General features: G+C 33.7%; 4 protein-coding genes across 4 annotated transcripts; 2 read left to right on the top strand and 2 right to left on the bottom strand.

The window, feature by feature from the left end:
- Positions 1–220: 220 nt before the first annotated feature.
- Positions 221–6,477, top strand: LOC116767864 (regulator of nonsense transcripts 1). Its single transcript, XM_032658367.2, has 10 exons — positions 221–577; positions 667–854; positions 1,063–1,263; positions 1,456–1,526; positions 1,619–1,686; positions 1,831–1,946; positions 2,119–2,328; positions 2,819–2,989; positions 3,397–3,556; positions 3,700–6,477. Exons 1-10 carry the CDS (start codon positions 398–400, stop codon positions 5,446–5,448), a joined length of 3,114 nt encoding a protein of 1,037 aa, XP_032514258.1. The 5' UTR covers positions 221–397; the 3' UTR covers positions 5,449–6,477.
- A 54-nt stretch (positions 6,478–6,531) lies between these two features.
- LOC116768052 (arrestin domain-containing protein 17) lies at positions 6,532–10,747 on the bottom strand. The gene is made up of 8 exons (XM_061523682.1): positions 10,522–10,747; positions 10,244–10,399; positions 9,765–9,976; positions 9,500–9,682; positions 9,196–9,384; positions 8,307–8,495; positions 7,813–7,900; positions 6,532–7,660 (listed from the first exon to the last, which is right to left on the bottom strand). Exons 1-8 carry the CDS (start codon positions 10,634–10,636, stop codon positions 7,515–7,517), a joined length of 1,278 nt encoding a protein of 425 aa, XP_061379666.1. The 5' UTR covers positions 10,637–10,747; the 3' UTR covers positions 6,532–7,514.
- Positions 10,748–11,439: 692 nt separating this feature from the next.
- On the top strand, positions 11,440–13,441 carry LOC116768146 (hsp70-Hsp90 organising protein-like). Its single transcript, XM_032658797.2, has 5 exons — positions 11,440–11,823; positions 12,151–12,304; positions 12,393–12,493; positions 12,772–12,895; positions 13,126–13,441. Exons 1-5 carry the CDS (start codon positions 11,578–11,580, stop codon positions 13,224–13,226), a joined length of 726 nt encoding a protein of 241 aa, XP_032514688.1. The 5' UTR covers positions 11,440–11,577; the 3' UTR covers positions 13,227–13,441.
- A 44-nt stretch (positions 13,442–13,485) lies between these two features.
- Positions 13,486–17,693, bottom strand: LOC116767972 (integrator complex subunit 3 homolog). The gene is made up of 5 exons (XM_032658575.2): positions 17,484–17,693; positions 14,707–17,310; positions 14,495–14,620; positions 14,240–14,368; positions 13,486–14,107 (listed from the first exon to the last, which is right to left on the bottom strand). The coding sequence occupies exons 1-5, from the start codon at positions 17,556–17,558 to the stop codon at positions 14,042–14,044; spliced, it is 3,000 nt and encodes a 999-aa protein (XP_032514466.1). The 5' UTR covers positions 17,559–17,693; the 3' UTR covers positions 13,486–14,041.
- Positions 17,694–17,771: the final 78 nt, after the last annotated feature.

Below are 17,771 nucleotides of genomic sequence, written 5' to 3' on the forward strand. Positions count from 1 at the left end.
ATTGTTTTATTAAAAACTTCCATTGGTAAGATGTCAGCATTAACTAGTAACTTCTGTTTGTCATTTACCAAATTTGACAGAAGTCATCGCTTTAAAAAGTAAAATGTCTATGGATTCTACTCTCCTTGAATTTTATTGGTAGAATTATTGACAACAAAATTTTAATTGGTGTTCATAGATTTCATGTTTTAAAGCTGCCAATGAATATAAGCAATGTAAACGGAAACAAAACATGTGCTATGTGCTATCATGGCGAATTTTCTTGATCATCAACATCACTTTTAACAAGTTGTGCAACTAGTGTGCAATTGTTATGGGATTAACTTTAAATGTGCAGTATTTTTACCTATATGACCTATTTTCATTGTTTTGTGCAACATAACTATATTTCGTTAAGATGAGTGTCGACGCGTATGGCCCAAGTTCTCAAACACTCACATTCTTAGAAACCGAAGAAGCAGATCTAATCGGTGCTGACACACAAGGATCTGAGTTTGAATTTACAGACTTTACATTACCATCTCAGAGCCAAACACAAGCATCACAACACGATCATGGAATAACTTCATCCAACCAAGTCAGTTGACGTTGATAATATATTTGCATAACCTAATTAGAAATATAGTACACCTATATGTATTTACTTAATTTTCCCCTTGTTTTTAGATTAATGGACTCGGTCGTGGAGACCTTCATTCGAAAGTATCAAGTGTAGCTAATGCAATTGCGGAACTGCAATTCGAAGAGGAGGATGAAGCCTTGTATAGTAGCAAGGAACTGCCAGAACATGCTTGCAAGTATTGTGGCATTCACGATCCCGCCACAGTTGTTATGTGTAACATCTGCAACAAGTGGTAAGTGATTATTGTTATCTAAATATAATTTTTTGCCTAACTATCATAAAACTTTGATATCAATCATATTAAACACTACAATCAAATATTTTAAGAATATGTGCTTCGAGTAAAGTAAAAAACGTACTATCGACTATTTTTGTAATATATTTTACCTGAAATATTGCATACAATATGAAAGACAGTATAATTTTCTGCATTTATCAAGGTTTTGCAATGGGCGCGGAAACACTTCTGGATCTCATATCATTAATCATCTAGTGAGAGCTAAACATAAAGAAGCAGCACTTCATAGAGATGGCCCATTGGGAGAAACATTATTGGAATGCTACTCATGTGGGGCTCGTAATGTTTTTGTTCTCGGTTTTATACCAGCAAAAGCCGACTCAGTTGTTGTCCTTCTGTGCCGGTCAGTATATTTAATGTATATAAACATTGTTTTAACATTTTTATTAAAGTAATATTAAAATTATATTTTATTTGTCAAGATACCATTTTAATACTCTTACCATTTTTCTTACCTTTATAGTTTTACTGTTCATATGTAAATTTCTTTTTATATAGGTAATTGTAATTGTTGAGACAAATATTTGAATTGCAGACAGCCATGTGCCGCCCAAAGCTCTCTTAAGGATATGAACTGGGATCAAGAGCAATGGAAGCCACTAATTTGTAAGTTGTACATTATTATAAAATTTACTAAATTACTTTCTGAAAATTTAATTTATTTTATTTAATTCTTCATTATCATATTAAATTTACAGCTGACCGTGCATTTCTGTCTTGGCTTGTAAAAGTGCCTTCTGAAGCTGAACAAATGAGGGCAAGACAAGTAAGTTGTTCATGAAAAAAGTGTAATATTTAATGTACCTTTCTGTTAAAAAAGCCTCTTAAAATTATTTACTTTCATGAGACTAATCAATACATAATATTTCTTTAATATAATAGTAAATAAAATTAATAATAATTCTTTCAGGTGACTCCTCAACAAATTGGACGTCTTGAAGAACTATGGCGCGATAATGTCGATGCTACTTTCCAAGATTTAGAAAAACCGGGTGTAGACGAGGAGCCCCATCAAGTACTCCTGAGGTTATTTATTTAATTAAATTACAAAAAAATTCTTATACTTCCAATTATTCTTTAAACTTTTCAATTTGTTCACAATAAGTACAACTATTAACTATTGAATTACAGTAACATAATAAGCATCAAATTATTTCTTGTAAGTGAAATTTACTTCAAGTTTCATGTTTTTTTATAGATATGAGGATGGATATCAATATCAGAATATATTTGGTCCTCTCGTTAAACTAGAAGCTGATTACGACAAGAGGCTCAAAGAGTCACAAACCCAGGAAGGCATAGAGGTGCGTTGGGATGTGGGTCTCAATAAGAAAACTATTGCATATTTCACCCTGGCCAAAACAGATAGTGACATGAAACTTATGCATGGAGACGAACTGAGATTGAGGTAAATAGTTAATTTTAATATTAATCAACGAGTTATATAAGTACACTGTTACCACTAGTGTTATTACACATGACCTCATCCGGTTTATTACAATGATGTGATTAAAATCTTATCAGAAGCTACAATTTATGGACATGCTATGGTCATAATTTTATTCCTTAATATTTTTTTTCTTATATGTCTAGCAGTTTCTGCTGTTCCATAATCTCTGTTGCTGGATATAAACCCAATATGTTTGTAGTTCTATATGTATGAATATGTGTGATGACATCATCAATTAAAAAATGCACTTTCACATTAGTAATACTAATGCTATGGTTATATAGAGCATTTAGGAAATGGAAATATGGAATCCAAGTAGTTATATAATTTTATCTGTAGAGATTAATTAATAAAGTTTTATTTTCAATTAAATATATATATATTGAAATATGTATAATGAAACTGAATATTGTTGAAAGTCTCTTTAAATATATTTTCTTATATATAGATATGTTGGTGAGCTACATAAAGCATGGTCTGGTGTTGGCCATGTCATTAAAGTTCCTGATAATTATGGTGACGACGTCGGTTTAGAACTGAAGAGTGGGGCCGGAGCACCCCTTGAATGTACTTCCAACTTTGTTGTTGATTTTATATGGAAAAGTACATCATTCGACAGGTACCTTATATATAGTATCTTTTATTCATGAGACTGTACTTGCTAATGCTTGAAACATCAAAATAATGATATTATACATATTTAGAAATTTTACGCCACATATATATAAGTATTAAAAATGTAAATATTGAAGATGAAGATATATTCATTTCTATAAAATTTCTTTAAATCACTTTTATTATGAAAATATGATAAGAACTAAAATTAGGTATTATTTTATGATTTTATATGCAGGTTTTATATTAGAAAGGAGTTGAGGGAAACTCTTTTATAAATATAAATGATATTTTTGTTATAAGTCATAATGAGGAGCAGATTCCGTTTTCCTCTAATGATCTATTCAGTGCTATGGAAGTACTACAACATCTCTAATTTTGTTAATCGATGATCATTTTTAAATTTTACAGAATGCAACTAGCTCTACGTAAATTTGCAGTAGACGATTCCTCAGTCTCTGGGTACATCTATCGTCGTCTGCTAGGTCATGAGGTAGAAGAGGTATTGTTCCGCGTACACCTGCCGAAACACTTCAGCGCACCGAACTTACCCGATCTTAACAGATCTCAGGTAAGTTTGTTTGATATTTATATATAAATTAAAATTAATCATCTAATATAATCTACGATGAATAACTGAGAATTTAAAAGGAATATCACAATCCGTAATATTTTGTTACATTAATTTATACATAAAGTATTATTTTTGTTTAGGTGTATGCAGTCAAGCACGCACTCCAACGTCCATTGTCTCTGATCCAAGGTCCTCCGGGTACTGGGAAAACCGTTACATCTGCGACCATTGTATACCAGCTCGTACGCCAAAACGGTGGTCCTGTACTCGTATGCGCTCCGTCCAACACTGCCGTAGACCAACTGACTGAGAAAATACATCGAACCGGTCTGAAAGTCGTTCGTCTCTGTGCTAAATCCAGGGAGGCTATGGAATCTTCAGTTTCCTTCTTGGCCTTACACGAACAGGCACGGGCCTTGGGCTCCGCTGATAGTGAACTTCGCAAGTTAACTAGGCTGAAGGAGGAGGCTGGTGAATTGTCTGCGGCTGATGAGAGGAGGTACCGTGCGCTCCGTAGAGCGGCCGAGAGAAGATTGCTTGACGCGGCCGATGTCGTATGTACTACCTGCGTCGGTGCTGGCGATCCCAGGGTTGCACGGATGAGGTTCCAGTCCATCCTCATCGATGAAGGCATGCAGTCTACGGAACCTGAGTGTATGGTGCCCGTAGTGCTTGGAGCGAGGCAATTAATCCTCGTCGGTGACCATTGTCAGTTAGGTCCAGTGGTTATGTGCAAAAAAGCCGCCAAAGCTGGTCTCAGTCAGAGTCTTTTTGAACGGCTCGTAGTTCTAGGCATTCGCCCCTTCCGCTTAGAAGTGCAATATCGTATGCACCCAGAGCTCTCCCGCTTTCCGTCAGACTTCTTTTACGAAGGATCACTTCAGAATGGAGTTAGTGCGGAGGAGAGACGATTGCACAAAATCGATTTCCCATGGCCAAGACCCGATAGGCCTATGTTCTTTTACGTTACTCAGGGTCAAGAGGAAATAGCTGGATCGGGAACATCGTACCTAAATCGAACGGAAGCCGCTAATGTTGAAAAGTTGACGACTCGCTTCTTGAAAGCTGGTGTTCGTCCGGAACAAATCGGGATCATCACTCCATACGAGGGTCAAAGATCATACCTCGTTCAGCATATGCAGTATCAAGGCAGTCTGCACGCTAAGCTATATCAAGAAATCGAAGTCGCCAGTGTGGACGCTTTCCAGGGCCGGGAAAAAGATATCATAATAATGTCCTGCGTCCGGTCCAACGAACATCAAGGAATCGGGTTTTTGAGCGATCCGCGTCGCTTGAACGTGGCTTTAACACGCGCCAAGTACGGCTTAATTGTGGTCGGGAATCCGAAAGTTCTCAGCAAACAGCCGCTGTGGAACCACCTGCTGGCCTTCTACAAGGAGCGACGTGTGCTAACAGAGGGACCTTTGTCTAATCTGAAAGAGTCGGCGATACAGTTCGCAAAGCCGAAGAAGTTGGTGAACGCTCAGAACCCTGGCTCGCACTTCATGTCGACGTCGATGTTCGACGCTCGCGAGGCGATGGTCCCAGGATCCGTGTACGATCGCGCCCGTCCTCCTCGCGACCCACTCGCCTACGTCGGCCACGAGCACGCGGCGTCGCTTCACGCTCCCGTCCCGCCGGCAGCTTTCGCCGCTCACCGTCCGCAGCAACGCGCCCCGCCGGACGCGACGCGTTCCCGCCGTCGGCCGCCGCGTCTCTCACAGGAGCCGTTGTCTCAACAGCCGCCGCTGTCACTGTCACAGGGAGCGTCGCAGCCGGACTTCAGCCAGGAATCGTCCGCCCCGGACTGCCCGTCGCAGCCGGACGGGTTGCTGTCCCAGGACTCCACGTACCAGGGAGGGTTCCGCGCGCGCTGTGCCCAGTACTGAGAGCGTCCGCGTAGCGCGCCCCCGGGGCACAGACACGGGACCGACGGAGCCGCAGCACCGCCCGCCCGCGGCAGACGACCGACGACCGTCCGCGACGCACACGGCACACGACCGAACACTGTGTCGCGGCGAGCCACACGGCGAGCCTTCGCGTAAGCTTCTATTGTGTGAAGGGAAAATTTGTTCATAAATTACAGGAATAGCAATAGGGACGTTTCGATTTAAACGAAACTATTCGGGAAAAAAAATAATAATCGGTTTCATAGTACGTGTTAGTAACTATAAAATTTCTAGTTAAACCGCGCGACCGGCGAGCACAAAGTTCATGTTTAAATGTTTAATACCCTAATTGTGTAACTAAATCCGATTGAGATGGTACCGGACGAAGAGCTAAGGTACGACTTCATTATCATTCGCCCTTCAGTAGTTTACTTCTTTATTTTAAAATTTAAAAAAAAAAAAACAAGAATAATAGTATGATAGATTTTTAGGGCAAACTTCATTGTGGTTTCGTTTCATTTCTTTATTATCATCTATGTAAGAAATTATAAAAATCAATGCTCTATATTAGACAATATTGTGTCAGCAATAAATACCTTATTGTTTTTCCTTCATTTAAACATAATTTATAAAAAAAAAGATACAATAGCATGAACTTATGTAAATTTTAAAAGTACTTATTTACTTTTCATATTATAAATATCGTTATAACACTTGATTGTTACAAATATTGATGTAACTAAAGAATGTGTATTACTAACTGTACTGTTAAAATATTGATTCAATATTTTGATTTTGTTTTTAAAAACATTAACAATGGCACTAGAAATCGTAACACGACACATAGTTTTTGACTCAAATTATATCTGTTTGATAAATTGATAATATCGAAAGAAACGTTTGTATGAAAATTTTATTCTTTTTATAAATGAGTATAATATATAAATTGTTGGACAACCTTTATGCACTAAAACGCTCAAAACGTGACAATTGTTAACGTGAAGGAAAATCAATAAAGACTTTCATTTAGATGTTTTGTTTTAATGAAACCCGTTTGATAACGATACAATAAAACTTATTCAATATAACGTAACTGTTTATTAATGGACAAAATAAAAAGGTAATTATGATTAATACATTTTGTGTTAATCGATAAATAAGATAAACAATAAAAAATAACTATAGTTTTATGCCCTTACATAATCGTAGTGAATATATAACAATAAATCTTACATTATATGCTGAGCTGCCACGGCATAGCGGGTTAAAATGCGTTAAACATTTCTTGTTTGAAGTTTTCATAATTATAAAGTAATGGTAAACACAACTGGATCAGCTAATTTAAATAAAACAGTATGACTTATATATGTAAAGTTAAAAACAATATAAAAAAGTCTTGTTGAATATCTATAAACTTATAAATGTGCGTCATTACTTTCTAAACAAGTACAAATATAAAATTTAATACAATAATAAGATCATTAAAAATTTTGGAAAAGCTCGTCTTTGTTAGTAACATCTTAAAGCTAAAGGAAATCGACAAGTCCTGGAGATTCTCTACACCATAAGCACAATACATTCCGATATATTTTCAACATTTAAAGCCATTATAGAAGCATCGAGATTCAATTGTAGGGCCGAATTTAATACTTTTAACAGATTATAATTATTAATATCATTTGACACACATTTTTAGCTGGCACTATTTAACTACTTAATACCACAAAGGTTTCACGCGATAAATGCTTCAAATTTGTTATACTTAAATAAATTGACACAATTTCTAGTCTTCAATATTGTGGTTAGGTAACAAAATTCTTACACAAAAATAAGTATAACAGAGAATGGTGTAGGCTTCCGATAAATGCTAATTAATAAAAAAATCTTTTTATCTTCTAAGATTCTTCAATAGTTGTTTTTAACAATCAATAATGCAAACATATCTGAAGTAAATAGAAAAAAACATTTCAATTTTTCATCAAATTTGAAAGCAAAAGGATTCATGTTTGCACATAGCATCTACTGGATTTAAGTCATTCGTGAGTCATTTCTATTTTATAATCTGTTCACTGCGGTAATGGCGGCGGTTGCCAAGCGTACGTCGGATAATATGGCGCGAAATTGGCAGCTCCGGTTATAGCCATGTTTTTGCTTTCACCTCTATCTTGGATCGTCCGAGCAGCATACTGAGATTCTTTATACACCGGTTGTGCTGTGAAGAAATATTTAACATACAGTTTAAAATAAAAATATTAAATTCGAAATTACAATTTTTTCGATCAATTAATGCTTAAGTATAGATTTATAAAAATTATTTATCAGGAATCGTTTTATAATGGCTGATATACATTTTTAAATACTTACAAAGCGAAGGATACAAAGATTGGTATGGTGGTTGAGCTGGTTCACCTGGAACCACCCAGCCTCCTGGAGCGACGTCACCGCTTGGCACCTGTATATTAATTAAAAAAAAAACATGAGTTCGACAATAAAATTTGAAAGCTCAGCAAATATAAATCTATTTTAAAAAAACTGGTTCATTTATTTATCAATTATATTTTATATAAGGTTAAACAATAAGAAAACTTCTATCAATAAGTATGGGATGTGGAAGATCCTCATCGGTTACTTTTAGGTTCAATTCTATATTATTAATTCTCGATACATGTATAAAACTCTATGTAGGGGGCAATGGAAAACTAATAATTTACAAAAAAATTCTGGAGCAATATAAAAATTAACATGCCACAAAGAATGTCAAGAACAACATCAACTATAGTCTCCAGATCATTAACATTGGTATCAATAAAGCGACCACAGACCTTGACACTAAATATCAGGATGTAATGGATACTCACATTAGAAGGCACGGCTGGTTCGCCTGGCCCTACCGGCAGAACAGCCGGCTGGCTGGAATCATTGCTTGGTTGCATTGGCGCAGATGGAGATGGCACGGGTTGACCAGCGTTAACCAATGGCACTGTTCCAATGGTGACATATTTGCGATCTTTCATATTAAAATGCATTCCAGATACCACACATTCCACCTAGAAATGTTTTCAGTTTTAGCTACATGTAAATAATTTGATAATTGTACTTATTATATAGTATTAGAGTATTAAGAACCCAAAAGTTATTACATTTATGGAAGAAAACCTTTCGAGGTAATATAAAAGACTTGACTTTATTTCTCATAACCTTGTATTTTATTAATAGTTTTTGTCCACAACTTTGTTTGTGGAGACATTGAAACTATTGGCAAACCTAAACACATAAGGTACCAGTTTTGTGGTCTTCAGCCTTCTTTAGTAAGTGTGAAATTTAAGTAAAAAAAAAAACTGGTTTCTACAATGTTATTATTTAAGTAATTCTAATTTTTAAAATATAAATAAAATTTTAAAATAACCCCGTTTTTGGCAAAGTTATTCATAGATGCTGCCGTTCCAGCTTCCAATTCAAGTAATGTGATCGTGAATAGGATAAAGCCATTCTCAATAAATCTATTTCGTTCATACTTTATAGGGAATTTTCATCTGCAATAAAAGTCACTGTAATTTCATTTTATCTGTCAACATTTCCATAGGAGCACTAAATTGTATAGTTTCATTATGGGGGAGGTGTCAAAAATGTGTTACATAACTGTATAATGTCCCCCTATTTGGTGATAAAATTATCAACAGTCATTGACACATTGTTAGCGCTAATTGTTGACATCCAAGAAGAATCCAAGGCTATGACTACTCTTACCTTTAAATCATAATCTAAATCTATGATGTTACAGTTTACTAAGTTGGAGGGTGGTATCGGAGGTATTTCCATTGTCAAATTCCAATTCTTTGTTGTTCCTGCTGGAGCAGGACCCTCTTGAACTGTTAGAATGACATCTTTAGTTTTTCGTGTCGAAGTACTTGGCGAGGTTGCCCTATAATTCACCACCTGAATTTAAATAAATATGTGATATCTTTAAGTCATTAATTATAATCTACTATAGGTATTATTATACCACAATCAATCAATTGATGTTTCAATACAAATAATAATAGGAAAATACCTTTCTCAAGAATATTTTCACCAAATGTAGTTGCACATTACTCTTGTTTTCAATATCTATAGTCAAAGGTATAACTTGACCAGGGCAATACCCTGAAACAGGAGCTCTCACATCAACACATAAAGGTGGGGACGCACAACAGAAACAACAGAAGGTCTTCTCCATTTGGAAGTGTATAGGTTCCTTTAAAAGTGAATGTATAGTCAGATATGAGATCAGTCTCATACAAATTACAGGAAATAATATTATATATTTCTAAAAGTACCCGGTAAGAAGGATTGAGATTCAAATCCAATGCATTAATAACTGTAAATGCCATTTTTGTTTCTTGATCAAACTTCCATGGTCTATCTAAAGTAACTTTTATTGTGTATCTGACAAAACCATGTTGGCCTTCAAAGGACGATGGCAGTACGGGTGGTAAAGTACAAGTGAAATTGTATACTTGCTTGCCAGCTGGTATTTCTATTTCGTTACCTAAAAACAATCACATTGATTAACCACATAGATAGAGATTCTGAGTTTTCACAAAGATAATATTAAAAAAATTTGTTTTGAACATTGACATTAAAATTAATTGTCAACAGATATTTTGTTACCTTGGGAATGTCTATGTAAAATAGCTATTAGATTTTAAAAATAATATAAACATGCTTCTCAGATATATTTTTAGAGATTTATCTTTATTTCAAAGGATTATTTATAGTTCAAAGTTTATTTAAAATCATCAAATTTACGAAATACCTGTATTACTCCCAAGTAAATAGTATGATATTTGGAAGTACTCTTCATTTCCGGTGTGAAGAGTATCTGTAGATTGTGTTTTACCTTCTGCATCTTGTTCTTCCTTACTTTCACTCCACTCAGTGTGAGCTTCGCCCTTAATTTTAACATGTATACCTAAAGTATTGAATAAAGAATACCATATAAAAAAAACATTATAGTTCTATTACTTGATTATGTTCACAAAGGATGACTCATAGTATGCAGTAATCGTTTTTATTAAATAGGCGGTTACATACCTCTAACTTTTTTTGGACTATCAAAAACGTATTCTATTCTTCCATTAACTGTTTGACCAGCATAATAAGTATTCCATTGGTTGTCCAAGTAAATAACAGCTTCTTTGATACCCATTTCTTACATATGATTTTTGTATTATAATTTAATTCTTAGTTCTTATAAAATGTCCCGGATTATATTCAGCTATAATTAAAGATAAAAAAAAAAACAGGTCGTCAGCTGTCAAATTTTTCTCTGACTGTCATATAGTGTACGTATCGAGTATGAATAATAATAAGACGATAACTACATTAAGCAAAAATTTTAAAAGATTTTTCTTATTTATTAATGAATTATAGATTAAATTCTTCATAAATATACATATTAGCTCTTAAGAATCATTTATATTGATATTTCTGTTTTAATATAATATGTAAAGATAGGAACAGTCAATGTGTTTTGTGAAATTCAAAAATGTTGGGTTAATCAAATTGGACTTCTTAAACTAATGTTAACTTAATTTTTAAAAGAGAATTTTTTGAAAAACTCTATTTAAAATTATTTTAACATTTTATATGCTTTAAAGAAATTTTCTTTCTTATAATGGCTCCTCATAATTTTGTTTAGATAATCATTTACATTTCTAAATGACGAAATATGTTTTAAAATCAATAAGTTATATTAAGAATAATATAATTTTTTATTGATTTATTTTATTGTTTCCTAAACATTATTTTTAATATTTCTGTTCAACAGTATAGAATAAATAAATTAATATTTTAAATAAGAGATGTAGAAAAATTTAAATACTTCAATTTCACTTTAATACATACAGTATCTAAAAGATATATTATTGAAAGAAAAGAAAAGAAACCTACAAAAAATTATAAATTTTTATCTTATTGTCTTATCACTTGACAGTTGTCATATCAATAATTGTCAAATTTGATTTGATTTAAAATATGGAGCTGAATCCTTGAATACTGAATAATTGAATTCAATAATTTGTCATATTTTATAAATACAGACAAAAAGAAAAGGAAATTTCAATCAATAAATAATCACGTTTGCTTAATATGGACGAGTCAAAGAAAAATACACAAAACTTCAGTGTTGAGGATTATAAAAATAAGGGCAATGAATGTGTTAAGGATGGAAAATATATTGAAGCTGTATTACATTACACCCATGCAATTAAAATGGACCCTCAAAATTATGTTTTATACAGCAACAGGTCTTTTGCATTTCTGAAATTAGGTCAACATTATTTATCTTTACAGGATGCAAATGAAACAGTCAGGCTTCAGCCTCAATGGGCAAAGGTAATGATGAATTTTTATTTTTTTGCTACGCTACGTTTAGGGCTAAATTTAATGATATTTTTTACTTACCCTCCACCCTTGTTTCGATTAAACATAATGTAGTAACTAATGAAATGCTTATAGATCTCTGAGTAATTGTGATTGAACCCTAGCCTGAACCCTAGCCTAGAATTTTTGTGTAAAACTGATCAGTGAGAATGTTGGCATGCTTAAGTAATATTTCTTTCATAAATCAAAATAGTCATTATCTGTATATTTTGAGACAATAGTAACTATTATTGGTGTAGTATGTATATTTGTATTGAGTTTTTAAATGTTTATTGGAAGGGATACTTTCGCCGTGGAGAGGTTGAAGCTGCTAGTGAACTATATGATGAGGCAATAATATCATACACCAGGGCTCTACGACTTGAACCACATAATACAAAGTTGATGGAATCGATAAAAAATATTACTAAAATTCAACAAAATAAAATTAAAAGTAAGTGTATTCATTACATGTTAACATTTTATAGCTGAGATATATATTATAAATTATTTCAGAAATAATTAAATAAAACATTTTTCAGATTCACACAATGTTATATGGTTGAGCACTTGTGTGGGTTTCATTATTGGTATAATTGTCGTTATATTGGATTATACCCTGACTGAAAAACCAACATTATCAGTGAGTTTAAGACTGCAAAGTACATATTATATAGCAATTTTTTTTTTAATCCTTATTGTTAATCTATCTATCTGTTTGTTCTGGCTAATCTTTGAGATGTTATAATTTTTTTTGTAAGTGGTATTGTCTGGCAGATTGAAAATGTAAAAAGGATAAACTTAGGCTACTTTTATTTTTGAATTTATTATTTTATTAGCTAATAAAAAATAAAAATATTACTACTAAAGGCCAACAAAGTTGGTTTTGTACAGATTGTAACTACATCTTTTGTATTACAGCATCCATTTAGCATGGTGGCATTTTCAATGGCTTTAGCAGGTGTGGGTTGGGTTCTAGGGAAGACTGCAACCATGATGTCTGCTCTAGGAGCAGGGAAATCAATACAGCCACCACCAGATCTAGGTAGATAAATTTTTATATTATAAAAATATGCAAACACATATTTTTCTTTATTTAAATATTATACATAGTTATTTCAATTTTTATAATGATTATAAGAGTTTATTCGGTGAAACGAGTGTTGTGGTTAATAAAGAACATATAAAATAGTCCATTAAAATCATCAAGTATATTAATTATATTAAATATTTTTTCTGAGGATCATTGTTACTGAAACCTTATTTTACTTTCAGCTTCTCATTGTTGTGAGGAACATGAACACACATTGCCAGAAAAGAAAAATAAATATAGCAAAGCTCAAGCCAGACAAAGATACAAGCAGGGAAAACTTTAGTCATTTTCAACATTTCTCTAATTGTATGATGTAAATAAATTATTTAGATGTATTTGTTAGATATAAAAGCATTTTTTAATGTTTAACTTATGTATACTTTTTATTCCATTTGAATTTATATAACCAAATTTGGTATAAGTATAACTTTTTGTTGAATTTAAAAGACATGTTTGAAAGATTTTATAGGACTATTAAATAATAATTAAATAACAATATTCTCATTGTTTTATTAATCTGAGTTTTAAATGAAATAAAGTAATATAGGGGAAATACTTTATTGATCCTAGTGTAAAATGTATTTCGAAAATTGCATTAATACAATATATCTTTTGAATATAATTCTTGGTCTCATACCTTACATTTAAAATAAGTCCAACATAGTATGTATGGATAAAAAAGTATAACAATATGGTATTTATACAATTTCTACAGACAAAATTTACAATGAAGATATACTTAAAATAATATTGGCCATCACCGGAATCCTAGAAAGTTGTGCAATTCATATAGTGATGTAACTATGTTATAATTATTTAACAGTTTAAGATAAAAAAAAAAACAAAACTTCAATCTTTTTTGAAAAGGTGCAACTGATAAAAGTACAATACATTTAAAAGCTAATATAACATTTTTGCAGCAAAAAAATATAATTTCAACAATAATATTACATGGTAATATTATATATTTCCTTTGAAAACACATATGGTAACAAATAATGTTTTATTAGGTATGTCATATGTTTGCACATATTATTTATTGTATTGTTGAGTTGCACTTTGGTGTTTAAAATTATCATACTTTTTAGATGAGATATGTCAATCGCTGTCAGAAATTGCCTTCTTTCTTCGTTTTGCTTGCTTGGGTTTAACAATTTCTTCTTCCTGTAAACAGAAATAAAAAAAGATATATTTTTTTTCTTAATAAAAAACTGCTTGTAGTATATTAAAGTCTCTAGATTTTAAATGGTATATTTAACAGAAATAGAAAGTATTTTAACATTTCTTAGACCCTACCTCACTATCTTCATTAGATGAATGTAAGTTAGGATTCATAGGCAATGAATTTGAAACCATTTTCCTTGCTCTTCTTGATATTGGAAGTTCATCTTCCCAAGCTAATGAAAATAAATCACCATATTGTCTCTGAAAGCAAAATTATGTTTTAATTAGATTGTCCTATTAGAATCAAGTCTTTATCTGATAAGAATCAGATAGTATTTTGTGTCAATAATTACTTTTTTGAATTTAATCATTTATATAAGTATTTACCTTTAAACTATCACTACTATTTGACTGTGATTGTTGTAAGGCTTTCTGCAAACACTCCATATTAAAAATTGACATATCATCTTGTTCAACACAACATACTCTTATTTGCTCTAAGTGACCTAAAACCTGGAAGGAAAATATTTTTTTTATAATATGTAATTGCCAGTTAACATTTCTATATTAATGTACATTAGTTATTTGTTTAAACTCACTAGTTCTGCTGAAGGCGGCGCGTTTGGTGGAATGTTATGTTTGCCAGGTCGTTTTCTTTTATTTGGGCTAGTCCCTGGATACCTAGTGCTTAGAAGCACAGCAAGCAAATCTGCAACTTTATCCTCATAGTCCTGACACCAGTACATTACTGTAGAAACTACAAATGTATCCTCATCATCAACTGTCCTACAAAACATTTGCCGGACCACATCTGCAGTGGGCCGTTCTTGTTTTAGCATTAACAGGACTGATGTCAGTGCCTCGGCGTGATCTTTATAAGAAAGTTTAGGTATAATTGGCAACACGTCTTCTACTGAAATTTCATGTGCAGTCAGCAGCTGCCACAGACAATACTGTTCAAAGGTCTCCCAACCGAGACTTGTTGAGAGCATGGTTGTTATATCATCAGATTTGAACATCATCAAGTTGCCTTGTAACGTCAGACACACGAGGCGCTGCAATTGTCCTGCATCTAATGTAGAAACAATTATGTGCAGTAGTCTGATGTGATTTTGGACTTGATCTTTAAACTCTCTATATACATCTGGTATTAACCATACAAGTACATTCGCATCACATTCTTGGCACCTCTCAAAATCATCCGCTAAGCTCTCAGCAAGTTTTAATTCTAAGAAACTACAATACTCTTTATATACTTCCACTTTAAACTTAACATTCCTCTTTTTAACGGGATCTTTCTCTGCACGCCGCTCTCTTTCATAACATACTTTAAGATAAAATAGTAAACAGTAACCTACACTATGTACCGAACTCTGTGCATATATTTCTTTGAATGTTTCTAATACTAGTTTACGTTTCGCTTCATTGCTATCATTGCTGCCAACAAGATAGTTGAACATGGAAAATATTGGAGAGTTCATTACGGTGTCTAATTCAGCTGGTGTAGGATTGCGATTGATGTGTAAAGGTGGTGCTTCTTGCAAGGTAGCAGCGAATAAATCAGCTAATGCAGTCGCTGTGGGCATAGGGCTGCTGCAGGCGTTTAATAACGCAGTAGCGGCTGTGGACGACCGTTCGTCTAGTAATGTTTCAGCAAAAGGTCGAAGTAATAGTGGCATAGCGGCGGCCAACTCGGGCCGTTCCCTGGCGCGAACTTCTGATAATGGCAAATCATCGTCATCAGTGTCTTCAGCTATAGTTGGAAGCATGTCATCTTCATCGTCAGAAAAAGCTGGCTCATCTGGACCTCCTCTTGGTATATCATCATTCCCTTCGTCACGAATCCCTGATACGCCCTCCCCGTTTCCATTGCTACAGAACTCTTTAAATGTTTCTCTTACTGTTGTGCGCAGTTCTCTGTCTAATTTTGGAGAATCAAATAATGGCTGTAAATTTGGTAATACTCTTTTTTCAATTATTTGCTGCAAAGAGTTGAAGATGCCTTGTTTGACTTTATCAGCAAATGGGGGATAGAAATTTGGGATTACACGGCAAAGAAAATCTAGTAATGTGGCTGTTACCGCTGGATGTGATCTCATTGAATGGTGCATCACTAGTATGGCAGGCTCTATGTTCATTATATTATCTTTTTCGGGGTCATAAAATAGCCAATCATAGAAAAGAGCCAACTTCGCATTTGATGCGGCTACATTTGAGGTACAAGTTGTTAAAAGCCATCCAATAACCGCCCATCTTGGAATAATATCAGAGCAAAGTAGTTCATTTGTAGGGTGTATTACTCCTACAATAAACCGAATCATATCACTCCTTAGTGACTGAGATTCCGGAGTAGCAAGATATTGCCGTTGAAACCACTCCTGATATTTTTTATGGTGACCAAATCTGACTTGCGATGTTAGAAAGACTAATTTCCGCTCCATGTCTGGTGTTAATCTTGATTGTAAGTACCTTCTCGATGTTCTGATTTGCAGAAGTTGCATAACATTCGTAAATGTTGGTGATAAAGACTTGGGATTCATTAAAATATCTTGCCACAATTGGTTAAATTCAGGTATACGAGCAACATTCTGTAACAGTCTCACTAAATCTCTACCGAGAGTCAGAACCTCATTAAAATGCTCCCTTATAAGAGCTATAACAAAATTTACTTCTTTCTGCCTTAGTGCCATTAACTGTGGTATGTTATGATCTTCAATTAATCTCAAATAAGTGTAGACTACCATACAAACAAGAACTGGAAATTTATCTAGCCACATTCGATTGTCAATATAAATATCTAAAAGAGATTCAACTAATATAATATTTTTAGGTGTGATGTCACCACCTGATGCATAACGCATTAAGTTCCAACAAACACTATCAACACCAGTTACTGCATTTCTTATCATTTCTTTCACAAGCCACAACAATTGATTACGGGTCATGTCCTGGAATTTTAAATACCTTTCTAGGATTAAAGTGGACAGGTTGTTAAGTACGGAGTTTAACCCATCCCTCGTGATCAGTGTAAGGTCTCTGTAACACTTGGTGGCATTGTGAGGTTCAGTAAGAATGGACATGAGCATCCCCAATGATACGTCTTCGTGATTTTTACAAACGGCGTTATTAAGTGCATCGTGCGCTTCTTTTTCACTGCAGTCCGCAACAAGAGATTGAAAAAAATTGTAAGCTCTTTCGTATCTCTGAAATATAAAAAGAATTTATGAAGAAATGTTTTACACTTTCACAAATTTACCAAAACTTAAATATTCGCGCCTAGAAGCACTAGCGCCACCATCGTCACAATAAGAAAAACTTAATTTTACATGGCCGACTAAATGATTCTTTGTTAAAATTGCGAAAATGTTCTCAATACCTCTTCTATTTCATCCTTGTTTTCTATAGCGGTGCACATAAAAAGCCTAGGCGTATTAACTTTAGTCTGTTCCATATTAAGTATATTTTAAAACTATTTAATTTAATAAAAATATAGCGGAGTTCGCCTGCATGGCTATCGTAGGCGAAAATATACATAAGCAATACAATCACAGATAAAATAATGTATATGGATACAAGTAAATATCACGGATGTGTGCGTTGCTGCATTGCTTGTGAACTGTGAGGTCGTGTTTGTCATAGGGATTGCAATAGGGAACAAACTGTA

The sequence above is a fragment of the Danaus plexippus genome, chromosome 19 (genome assembly GCF_018135715.1).
Source record: "Danaus plexippus chromosome 19, MEX_DaPlex, whole genome shotgun sequence".
NCBI lineage: Eukaryota > Metazoa > Arthropoda > Insecta > Lepidoptera > Nymphalidae > Danaus > Danaus plexippus.

What these genes read in the sequence shown, in the direction of transcription:
- LOC116767972 (XM_032658575.2), bottom strand. Translation starts at nt 17,558, where the DNA reads ATGGAACAGACTAAAGTTAATACGCCTAGGCTTTTTATGTGCACCGCT. An exon ending in CGCCGCCTTCAGCAGAACTA is followed by an intron (nt 14,621 to 14,706) that starts GTGAGTTTAAAC and finishes TTTTCCTTCCAG; the next exon opens with GTTTTAGGTCACTTAGAGCA. An exon ending in ATAGTAGTGATAGTTTAAAG is followed by an intron (nt 14,369 to 14,494) that starts GTAAATACTTAT and finishes TTTTGCTTTCAG; the next exon opens with AGACAATATGGTGATTTATT.
- LOC116768146 (XM_032658797.2), top strand. Translation starts at nt 11,578, where the DNA reads ATGGACGAGTCAAAGAAAAATACACAAAACTTCAGTGTTGAGGATTAT. An exon ending in TCAACAAAATAAAATTAAAA is followed by an intron (nt 12,305 to 12,392) that starts GTAAGTGTATTC and finishes AACATTTTTCAG; the next exon opens with ATTCACACAATGTTATATGG. An exon ending in ACAGCCACCACCAGATCTAG is followed by an intron (nt 12,896 to 13,125) that starts GTAGATAAATTT and finishes TTTTACTTTCAG; the next exon opens with CTTCTCATTGTTGTGAGGAA.
- LOC116768052 (XM_061523682.1), bottom strand. Translation starts at nt 10,636, where the DNA reads ATGGGTATCAAAGAAGCTGTTATTTACTTGGACAACCAATGGAATACT. An exon ending in ATCTCAATCCTTCTTACCGG is followed by an intron (nt 9,683 to 9,764) that starts GTACTTTTAGAA and finishes TCACTTTTAAAG; the next exon opens with GAACCTATACACTTCCAAAT. An exon ending in AACCAGCCGTGCCTTCTAAT is followed by an intron (nt 7,901 to 8,306) that starts GTGAGTATCCAT and finishes ATTAATATACAG; the next exon opens with GTGCCAAGCGGTGACGTCGC.
- LOC116767864 (XM_032658367.2), top strand. Translation starts at nt 398, where the DNA reads ATGAGTGTCGACGCGTATGGCCCAAGTTCTCAAACACTCACATTCTTA. An exon ending in AACAAATGAGGGCAAGACAA is followed by an intron (nt 1,687 to 1,830) that starts GTAAGTTGTTCA and finishes TAATTCTTTCAG; the next exon opens with GTGACTCCTCAACAAATTGG. An exon ending in AAAAGTACATCATTCGACAG is followed by an intron (nt 2,990 to 3,396) that starts GTACCTTATATA and finishes TAAATTTTACAG; the next exon opens with AATGCAACTAGCTCTACGTA.